The 12,439-nt window shown below is 33.6% G+C and overlaps 1 protein-coding gene across 1 annotated transcript; it reads left to right on the plus strand.

Annotated features, from left to right (window-relative positions):
• Nucleotides 1-2,152: 2,152 nt before the first annotated feature.
• LOTGIDRAFT_131001 (hypothetical protein) lies at nucleotides 2,153-9,333 on the plus strand (the record flags this gene model as incomplete). The annotated part of the gene is made up of 14 exons (XM_009065991.1): nucleotides 2,153-2,252; nucleotides 2,488-2,632; nucleotides 2,914-3,034; nucleotides 3,482-3,621; nucleotides 3,828-3,967; nucleotides 4,281-4,530; nucleotides 6,078-6,190; nucleotides 6,322-6,485; nucleotides 7,077-7,185; nucleotides 7,318-7,461; nucleotides 7,791-7,925; nucleotides 8,150-8,278; nucleotides 8,576-8,704; nucleotides 9,206-9,333. Coding segments are annotated over 14 exons (1,947 nt in total), but the record flags the coding sequence as incomplete, so codon positions are not given.
• Nucleotides 9,334-12,439: the final 3,106 nt, after the last annotated feature.

Here is a 12,439-nt window from a genome sequence, read left to right on the forward strand (position 1 = left end):
TGAACAGTTCACAACAACATTACTATCACTAATATTACATATTTCAGTTCACTATAACATTAGGTCTCTATTACAACTACCACTGCACAGTTCACAACAACATTACTATTACTAATATTACATATTTCAGTTCACTATAACATTAGGTCTCTATTACAACTACCACTGCACAGTTCACAACAATATTACTATTACTAATATTGCATATTTCAGTTCACTTTAAAATAACGCACCTACTACAACTAACACTGCACAGTTCACAACAACACATTAACTATTACTAATATTGCATATTTCAGATCACTTTAACATAACGCCCCTACTACAACTAACACTGCACAGTTCACAACAACACATTAACTATTACTAATATTGCATATTTCAGTTCACTTTAACATTATGCCCTTACTACAACTACCACTGAACAGTTCACAACGACATTACTATTACTAATATTGCATATTTCAGTTCACTTTAACATAACGCCCCTACTACAACTAACACTGCACAGTTCACAACAACACATTAACTATTACTAATATTGCATATTTCAGTTCACTATAACATTAGGTCTCTACTACAACTACCACTGCACAGTTCACAACAATATTACTATTACTAATATTACATATTTCAGTTCACTATAACATTAGGTATCTACTACAACTACCACTGCATAGTTAAACATTCAAACATTAAACATTAAAATGTCTAACACTATATATTTCATTTCATAAGATTTAATCATATTTTTCAGTAATATGCTGGGGAAAATCTTGTTGGTTTTAGTTCAGTGCCTTGTACTTTCGGTTCAAGTTTCAGCGTTTCAAAGTCAGTGTTATAAATTACAAAGGTAATGTCATTCTTCTTAAGACAAAGAGGCGTTAAGAGGCTAGAACATCCATTATTCTTTTTCTCAAAATATGTAAACAATTTTTTTCCTAAATGTCCATGATAGTGTTAGAACAATGTAAATAATAATAAGACAGCTGTCTGTCCGTTGCTGTTCTTGTTTTAAAATCATTTTAGTTAAATGTTTGACAAGCTATCTTATTTTACAGTAAAACTATCACCAAGCGTATAACAGTAGCTATACCAGATAAAACTTGTACACATTATTGGTGTTGGCAGAGTTTCAGATGTGAACGCTGCTAGTAAGTTCGATTTTTGTTATGAACAATCCCTACACAGGTCGTTAGATGCTTACACTAATTACACTTCTCAGAAAAAACATTCTAGCGAATCGCTTCCGTAATGATATATGTATATATCAAATATAACTAATTTACTAATTTTGCAGAGACGTGTTTGGACACATAATCTTCATCAGGAAGTGACTGATAACTGACTTCATTGGGTATACACTATTCCCTGAAATTGCCATAGTGAACAAAATCAAGAGCAAAGAGATGTATATATTTGTAAAAGGATTGTAAAGAGGTTTGCTAAAATCATTTTGTGTATGATAGCATCAATTTGCACCATTCCAATTTTCAATCATACGTCACTAATAAGCCTTGCGATTCTTACGAAAGGACTGTAAACATTGCATATATTGTTGCAGTACAACCTATAGTAAACAATATAGACAAATATATGATACAACAATAGTTAAGATACCAGAGTGTTGTCCAGGCTACATTGATTCTACACACGGTTGTATCCGTAAGTACATTTATTGTCTATTGCGAAACCAGCTTGACTTGCTGATACAATAGTTAGAACTCAAGCAACTGAAGAGATGGTGTTTTGTATTTTTTATTTGCACATCATTAATCAGAAATTAAAGTGTAAAACACTAAATATTTAACACTGTTTTCAGCAAATTTCTCTCTTTTTAAGTCCGCTGTCATATGATAAGGAAAACAACATTTTAACTTTCAGCGTATTGTGTTAATAGTTGTTCACATGGTAAATGTGTAGCACCAAATCTATGCCATTGTGATGCTGGTTGGAGAGGCGACAGGTGCAACTCAAGTAAGTGCAACAATTTGTGAGCATCCATTTATTATCAAATGTTTCATGTTGCTTTCTCAACAGAATACAATATATTCGTAAAGTACATTTTTCTGGACTTTTTAAAGATTACATATTGGGGTAAAGATACAGGATTGGGATTTGTAAAGGAATTGTTTTGTATTGTATTGTAGATTGTCCACAAGGAAAATGGGGTGAAAATTGTAATAATGTATGCGATTGTAATGGACAAGGTGTATGTGATATTATAACAGGATATTGTGTTTGTTCACCTGGTAAGAAATCAATGATTATCTCGATATATTTAGATATAACAGCAACTAGATTTCGGCAAAAATTGCATCAATGGTTCCTGAAATTTGATGTAATTGAAATGGTAATGACTAATCCCAATGATTAATCAGATTCCTCCTGATGCTACCAGTCGCTAGCTTGTATTTTTTTAATTAGTCTATTTTTATCTAAAGAAAAAATTCTAGATTTATGAAACGCGTTCATATGCTGTTACAGGTCATACAGGAGAGAAATGTCAGACAGTTTGTCCTGCTGGTACCTATGGTAGAAACTGCCAGTATCATTGTGGTTGTCAGAATGATGCTGCCTGTGATCCTGTTAATGGAGCCTGCCATTGTAAAAATGGTTTTACTGGAGCCTTGTAAGTAATATTATGTTATCAGGATATCAACTCGGTGACATCAATGTCCTTCAAGCAAATACTTGTCTGCAATCAATGTATCAAAATTGTAAGAAAAATAAAATCAAGTAAAAGCAGCTCTTACAGTATATACAGGCAAATATGTCCGCACAGAAAGGAGTACTCGCTTTCTGTTGAGTGCTCTACATCCGCCTGGTTTTTGCTTATTTTACTTTGAAATACAAGATAAACTTTTTACTATTTCACTATTACATGTACATATATTATTTTCGTTTCTATAGATGTGAATTGAGTTGTCCACCAGGCACACATGGTTCAGGGTGCTCCCAGGTTTGTCAATGTCAGAACAATGCGACTTGTGATTCTGAAACTGGACAATGTGCATGTAAAGCTGGGTGGATGGTGGGTATCATATTTATATAATCGATACTTTTTTCCCTATAACAAATATTTGAAAACATGTAAGTTCTACAAGAGCTAGGTTGCATTGATATCGGACATGCCTAAGTAGAACCAACGTTATTATTCAGTCTGACCCATTCCCGTTGTTAGATGCTGATATCGCAAACTAGGTAGTTGTTGGTAGTCGTAGTAGTTGGTAGTTGGATTACTTAAAACTGGATTTCAGCTTGACTTAAATACTTCATTTAGTTGTGTCCGTTTTAACTATACGTGTATATAAAAATTACAGCGTTCGACTGTAAGTATTTGACATGAACCATATTAACATAATTATGTTCGGTTCTAGACATATGAACTTTGCTAGATAATAAATATGATATGCATTAACACTGTTGATTTTTTGATACTTGGTTTTTGTCCAGTAAATGACATGATTTATATTTGTAGGGTAAATTCTGTAATCTACCGTGTGATAAAGGTTATTTTGGTTTGAATTGTGCAACTAAATGTCCTTGCAGTAGAAATATAGTTAGTTGTGATAGATATAATGGTCAGTGTCACTGTTCTACAGGGTTTATGGGATCCAGGTAAGATTGCAGGAGTTCAGTTTGGACGTCCTACATCCTCTTGGTACAGATCTGGCCCGGATTAAACCTGGGTTGATTAGGATATATAGATGAGGTCAGGATTTTAACACCTTAACCGGTTGTGATACAGCTCAACCCCAGATATGATCTGTTTGGATCAATGGCAATACTATACCATGTAATGAGTTTGCTTTTATCTATTACAGTTGTGATGTACAGTGTTCTCAAGGACGATATGGAGGAAATTGTACCGAATACTGTGATTGTAATGGAGCAAATTGTTCGCCTGTGAATGGTGCTTGTTTATGTCCACTAGGTTATACTGGTAACAAATGTCAAGTTAGAAGTAAGCTCATAATAATTGTCTTGTATATTGTTTCAAGTTTTACTTCGACCTAATCGTTGAATAATTTCATTACTAAGAGTCTCCAAGGTCGTATGATTTTAAAGCTATGTTATCTTTTATTAAACAGCGCTAAGAAAGTGCTAAGAGTGGTTTAAGACTAAGTTTCGACCTTCCTATGTCATGGAAAGCAAATACTTAAATGGCTTCGTGCCTCGACAGAATCAGTTCTAACACACGATTTCTATAAAACATAAAAATAAATGTTGACAACCGATAGTGAATTATAAAGTTATTTTAAAATAATTATTTGTAGAATGTCCCAGGAATTTATTTGGTTCTAAATGTCAGTATGTGTGTGATTGTAATTGGAATACTACTGATTCTTGCCACGCCACAAATGGTGAATGTCATTGTATGCCAGGCTGGACTGGTGTAAACTGTCAGAATCAATGCCTTTTGCCATACTATGGTCCACGGTGTTCAAAGACATGTAACTGTGCAGGTGCCGTTTGTGATCACGTAACAGGTGCATGTCGATGTACGGCTGGTAGAACTGGAGTAACGTACGTATCGTTTTGTACCTCTTATTGTTCGAAAATGAAAACACAAGACTGGTCCCATTACAACGACGAAATAAATGTCGAATTATTAGAGCATTTATTGTCGGGTTTCTCGAAACATTTGCCCGGTTTTCAAGATATTGTATACCTACAATACGCTAATCAATTAAGCAAGCACTGCTAGTACAACGCCGTTGAGGCGATAGAAAATAACAAACACAAACTTGAGGTCAATTTATATAAAAATTTATACTTCAAGGGAAGTAACTTGAATACGACTTTAACCCGATTCATTGCGTGAACTCAAACAGTCAATTCAAATTTATTCTTTTATGTCTGTCCGCATTCCATTCAAGTCTGGTCAATAGGCCTACTCATTGTCTCATCAAAAACTGAATATATCATCTGTCTGTACTGGAAACGATTCTTGTCAAGACTTAAAAAAAAAAACACTTATCGTTACGTTAATGGCGCAATGGCCGGTGGGGTGTAAAATTCAGAATTTCTGAACTCTCCTAATTGTTCGAATTTGGTAAGAAAAGATCTAAATATCGAGACAAAAGTTGTGCCAAAGGCTGCCCATAAATTTATGATTGACAACGAAAGAATATCTTAAAACATATTTTATAATCACAACAACTATGTTTCTTCCATTAATTTTAGAACTCCTATTCATACTAACACTAACAATCAATTGATATGATTTTTATACGCCCACATGGATATGTGGACGTATATTGCCGTCGCCCCTGTCCGTCGGTCCGTCAACATTTCTTGTGAACACAATAGATACTGCAGTTTTCAACTGATATTAATGAAATTTGATTTGATCATATATATTAATGAGATCTTGGTCAAGTTCGAATTTGACGATCTTTCGATGAACGGTTTTTCAGTTATTGCCCTTGACTTTTGTTTGTGAACACATTAGAGACTACAGTTTTCAATTGATTTTAATGAAACATGGTGTAATCATGTATATTGATGCGATAATTTAATGTATTTGGGTTATTGATATTAATATTAAATTTCTTTAATATGAGAAAATTCATACTTTAGTCACTAAAGACTGTTTTATCATTTCTGACAGCTGCCAATGGGCGTATGTTACCTTGCCTGGCAAGCTATCTTATTTAATGCTGGCTCCAAAACCCTTTCCTTCAGAAAACTTCGTGTATTCACGGCTTGTTGCCCCAACCAAATTCCGAGTTACATCAGTTGTTGTAAGACCCCCGTTTTCAGAATGTATAGATTCAATCCCAAACCAATCCAATAAGATTTGGATATCGATGACAATGTTCATTGTTGATGGTGATAATATACTAATTAATAGCTAAATAATATCAAGTGATTGGCAAAATTATAATAATAGATTATTTAATAATTAAATCATATTAATTGTTTTTCAAAATGATAATGATAAAATAATTAATAATTAAACTTATAATGATTTAGTTTACTAAAATTAAGTTACACTCACCGCGCAATTCCGCTCTATTCACTAAATTTCCTTTTCTTTTCCTACGCTAAAGTGTTCTTTATATTTATAGTTGTGCTGATACCTGTCCATCTGGTTCTTATGGTATTCAATGTAAACAGAGATGCGAATGTAGAAATGATGGAGTCTGTAATCCTGTTAACGGCGCTTGTACTTGCGAACCAGGTACGTAGCAAGGCATTATGACTTTGCTCGATTTTGTTACATGGACAAGATTTCCATAGTTTATTGAAATGTCTCTGTACTAAGTGTGGAAATCACCAGTATCAAGACCATATCCATAACTCTATTTTCAGGATGGCAAGGGATCTTCTGTGATCAACATTGTCCAGCTAATAGATATGGTAAAGGATGTAGAGGCAATTGTACTTGTGCTAATAATGCTGAATGTCACCCTAAAGATGGTTTCTGTATTTGTCCTCGGGGTTTCCAAGGTACAAACTGCGAACAAAAATGTTCTGTAAGTGATTTGAAATTTAAATTTGATTATTTTTCATAATTTAGTTGACACCACTTACGCGATGTTGCACCTATCTCGGAATAGCATATCACAAGATAAATTCCTTCTGTAAGGGAGGTAACAAAAACTGTATGCGCTGAACAACAAAAGAAACGTCGCACAAACGAGACATTTACATTGGGAGCACTGCAGATATGTTGTCGACTGAATAGTTTGCATTGTTACGGAAACGAAGAGTGGTAATTTGGAGTGCCTTTTATACCAAGTGAGGCCAGTTGCGTCTTTTTTTCAGAATGATGATTTCGCAAATTACACCAAGTACACGTAAGGTGAGCGAGCCCTCACGTGATTCTTGGGGGTTAGTGACATCTTTCTGGTGCCAATGTCCCTAGATATGTAAAGAAAAACCTTAGATCTTTGAAATACATAATCTTCTACAGTGTGACAATTCATTTGTGGTTCAATATACATGATGATTTCGAAACAAATGACTCTGGTATAAGTAAGCACGATACTCAATACGAACCTGGTGTTTTCGTATAAAAATGATGAAAAATAAAAAAAATGGTGACATTTTTTTCTTTTCTGTAGAATAACACCTTTGGTTTTGGATGTAGACAACGTTGTAACTGTAATGTAGACAACACAGACAAATGTGATCACATTACAGGGCAGTGCCATTGTAAAAATGGCATACAAGGTAAGAAAAATATACCAATTACTTGCCTTACAAGATGATAGAGATTACGTTTAGGTACCCGTTATGATATTATCTAATATCATTCTATTGTTACTATCCAATATCTTATCCCATCATCTGAATAATTCGTAGGCGCCACCTGTGATAGTGGTTGTGCTGACGGTTATTGGGGTGAAGACTGTTTATCTACCTGTCAATGTAATAATAGAGGTACTTGTGATTCTACGGGAGTTTGCGAATGTCAGGCTGGTTGGACTCATTCAGATTGCTCAATGCGTAAGTATTTATGAACATTGATTTCGATATCATTATCAAAATTAGTCATTTGAGCTCATTTTCTAAAAAGCTGTTCTATTTATATACTATAATAGTAGACCCTCTTCTTGGTCAAATGTCAAATGCAGGCTTATAAAAGTTCTTGTTTACATACTTTCTTTTGATATTAGACCCTTTGAACCTAACCAAACACGAAATAATGTACCTCTAAGCTGGATGATGTAATATATCTGTGCTAAGTTCTTAAATAAGCAATAACTTCATATTTTCAGTTTAAAGTTTCAGGTAATCATACAATGTAATTAACAAATAATTATTTTTTACTACAGCTTGTCCTAAGGGAACGTTTGGAATAAAATGTTCCCAGAAGTGTCAATGTAAGAAAGCTACATCATGTAGTGCCGTCAGTGGTCAGTGTATTTGTGAACCAGGATATCGTGGCATATATTGTGATGAAGGTATGCGTATATAGGATAATCTGAACACTCTGCCAAGAGAACATTTTGTTGCTTTCTAAGTTGGTACAGTGTTATGCACTTCCGTTGTATTGACCAAGCCATTAGACTTCAAATCTCTAAGTTAGGTCGAGTTCCATATATAAAAGAGTCATATAATAGGTATTTTGAGTAATAAAATATTTCAATATCTAGTTTTAGATCCAGTATATGTCATGTGTGGTTTATTTCAGTGTGTCCACTGGGAACATATGGTAAAGATTGTAAAAATACTTGTCCAAGATGTGATCGTGGTTCATGTGATCATGAAACTGGAAAGTGTATTTGCTATCCGGGTCATACTGGTCAGTTATGTCATATACGTAAGTATAATATATTGCTAGTTATAGGTTTTTCATAAAGTTATTTTTGCTTCGATGATCGAATTTGACACGAAAGAAGAAAATTCCAATCGAAATACACTATTTTTGAAACGCACTATCCAACGGGTGAAATAACATTGCATAATAGGAATATTGGCGTAAATATGTCAATATACCACCTGTCCTTCACTGAATGTGAATCATCGAACTTAAATTCGGCAATTTCTACCATTCACTAATATCAAGAAATCTCTTTTGATGACACAGAATGGTCAATACTGTAAATTTGAACTTCAGAATGTCAAGCTGGAACATATGGTAAAGATTGTAGCTTCCGATGTGATTGTCAGAATAATGGGCAATGTCGACCTACAGATGGTATTTGTGAGTGCCCTAGTGGTTACAATGGTGTACAATGTGAACGACGTAAGGTTTTTGAACTAGTTTCTGGGGATATCTACAATCATCCCCTGATATTTTACATCAATCTAATTACACGTATAAGGTGACATCAAAGATCGAAATGATACCACTGATGATAAGCACTGATTTAAATGAACACCACTAATTGACAATTGCATCTTATTTTTTAATCAAATGGCTTTATACTTTACACTGTTTGATGTGTAAAAAATTCTGAAATTTAATACATTGTTTTGAATATTTAATATTTTTTAACGAGTGAGGAGAAAGCGAGGAAAAGGCGAGAAAGCGTGGAAAAGGACGAGAAAGCGAGGAAAAGGACGAGAAAAAGGCGAGAAAGAGAGAGTAAAATAGGCGAGAAGTGAAGAAAGTGACATTTTATCCTCGTTTTCTTGCCTTTTTCCTCGCTTTGTCGTCTTTCGACTTCTCGTGGGCCGCAGCCGGCTTCCGAAATTACCCTTATCAAATAGATACACGTAATGTATATTGTATTTATATCTGTAGGATGTTATGCAGGATATTACGGGAAAAACTGTGCTTCGAAATGTCAGTGTAAAACATCCGAATATTGTGATGTTATTTCTGGATGCCTTGGTATGTTAAACATCTGGTCTTACCAATTTGTTGTATGAAATTAAATTATGTTTGGCTAATGACTGATGAATTTTCTATAGATAATAATATCTATAATAGTTCTTTCAATTACGAATTACGAAGATCTGAAGATTTATGACTTAATTATGAGAATTATTTCAATGGGAACAGGCCTTCTGATGATCTAAACGACCTATCTCGTCGGTATATCGTATAACTATAATTTGACGTAAGGCTTTTTCGGCAGCAGATCTTGAGTTTTTTTTTAAAAATAATAATTGTGATTGGGCATTTTCTGGACTCATTCTGATATTTTAGAGAAAAGTGTAAAGGGAAATCAAGCTGCACCAGCACCAACAGTAAAAGATGATGATAATAAGGTACCAACATCAGATGCTGCAACATTTGATCCAATGATAGGAGCTGTTATTGGTGTAGCTATTTTGTTAGTTTTGGTGGTTATCATAGTAGTTGCTATTTTTCTCAGAAAGATGAAAAGAATGAAAAGAGATACAATGATGGCTATTTACGAATCTAATAATCAAAATACAGTCATATCACCAACTGTTGGTAATATACGTCAAGGTAGGTACAAATTTATTATGTTGCGTTAACGACTGATAGAGCTCTATTTCGGTCATTTGTATTACTTTTGGGTGTGGAATTCGACGTCCTGATATTTCACAATTTAATGGAGAGGTACAAGGTATAGCCTGTTAAATTCACGTCGCATACAATTCAATACCGTTATATGCACGAGAATTCTTTATAATTTGAACACTTCGACTGTTGTCAATAAAGAAAACGTAAAACAGTTTATCTATTTTTATACATCACAGAATAGCCATAATGAAACGATTCTTTCAGGTGTAATTGGTGTAGACAACCCTGTGTATTCCAACCCTCCAACAACATCCGGTGCCAGCAGAACTCTGTCTCAACCTGCTTACCAAACGACATTAAACTCTTTGGCTAAATTAAACAACACTAACGCAAACACTCATCTCTACGAAAATAACACAACACCAAGGGGTGCTGCAAATAAAAGCATCAGTGATGATGATGATGATGAAGATAGTGATGGTTAGTATATTTAAGCTATAAGTGTCTTTGGACTAAGACATTAATAAAAAAGCAAACAATGTTACAAAATACATTTTCTCTCTGTTTATTGTGCTCAAAAATAAAATCTCTTGAAACACTCTTGAGTCATACCGGCATGAAAACGTCAAAATAGTATACATGTTATCATTTATTTTGTGCCTCTAAATTTATACCTATTTCTATATGTCTTAAGAGCATTATAACCAGATTACGTACAATTACATGACACTTTATAATAAATAAAAATAAGAAGTCAAAATAATGGTATCATTTGACTCTCATTCTGTCCTCTGTACATCTACATGTATATACCATCTCCGATTTGTATAATTCTAAATTATACATGTTCATACACCCGCATTTCAAAGAATTAGTTTAAAGGAGTTTTCCATTTAGAAAGTAATACATAATGATATTATAGGTTTACCGATAATAATCACTTAAAGGTATATTACCTCTTAGAATGGACATAAAATTTAAAGTCTCAAACTTGGTCAATAAGAGTATATTCATCAGTTAGACTTACAAGGTGCCATGACTAAATAATATAGTCACTATATAAGATAATATAACCATTAAACTAATGACTAACTAATTTTCACATAATTAAAAGACTTATCTATTGCTCTGTGACCTAGGCCAGTGCTTTCATTTAAAGTCTCAAACTTGGTCAATAAGAGTATATTCATCAATTAGACTTACCAGGTGCCATGACTACATAATATAATCACTATATAAGATCATATAACCATTAAACTAATGACTAACTAATTTTCACATAATTAAAAGACTTATCTATTGCTCTGTGACCTAGGCCAGTGCTTTCATTGAGACTCGTCTCAATACACCCTAACACTAAGCATGCTTCAAAATTACCTAGTTTAATGACATATTACTTAGTTTGGTGGATTTATTGGATTTTAGATAGATTCTGTCCACTAGTTTTGACACCAGGTAAGTCCACTGATGAACAGAGGTTTATTTTGGCCAGATTTAAAAATTTCATTTTTTTGTGACCTTTTACGATCTCATCTTTTTGCATGATTATCTAATCCTACTAATTGAAATATATACTGTGCTCAACTGCAATTGAGACCAATAGAATTGCCTTTTCTGTGAATCGTTTGGATGTTACTGAAGCCGAGATTCCATATTATAGGGATATAGTTCACTAGGGACTATATGGACTATCTATCTATCAGCAATCTTTTCTTTTGGCAGGTAAATTAACAGCGACAATACAAATGCATGACCACTGTTAGGAAAAGCAAAACTTGTACAGTGTTGTTTTGTTTAGGCCTACTATTCTTTATCTGCACTATACATGTATACTATATCTTGTCAGAGTGAAACAACAGATTTCATTTTCATACTGCTTTTAGAAGAGGATCTGAAAGTTGGGAACAAGCAGCTTTATTTTGCTGATCTAAAATCAAAACAGGGCCCAATGGTGTCATTGTATGAAGATATATCTGGGGATCTGTCTCCCGACCATTATGAGTCCATTCCAAATAGTAAGTTCTTTTACGGAAATCTACTGGAGCCTTTTTACACTTACTGCTTTGGCAATACCTTACTGCTTACCTTTCACATCATAATATATTTTAACAAAAATAGCTCACGCTTTTAACAATAATGCTACATGTATATATACACATACTATTTACAATATGCTATCTACAGCACATTAACATTATCTACAGCAATAAAATCTTTATATCATGTTTGATACCAACTTTTGATAGTGTTTTTATCATTTTGTTTTAGATAATCCTGAACCAGTAGTGGATAACCATCCAGAATAACCAAAAATAATGCTGTAAATTGGTCACAACTCTAAAAATAGACCAAGTGCTTCGAATTGTGATTTAAATAATTAACTAATTCTCGTTTAACAAAATAATTTTTTGTGGTATTGTATATATTTACTTGCATTTTATATTTTCTTTTTTAACAACAACTGTTTTTATATAAATCGGAATAACTAAATAGTGTTCTTTTGTAAATTTATGTTGTCTCAAAGACATCACACAACGTGAA

Source organism: Lottia gigantea, assembly GCF_000327385.1.
Source record: "Lottia gigantea unplaced genomic scaffold LOTGIsca_72, whole genome shotgun sequence".
Classification (NCBI taxonomy): domain Eukaryota; kingdom Metazoa; phylum Mollusca; class Gastropoda; family Lottiidae; genus Lottia; species Lottia gigantea.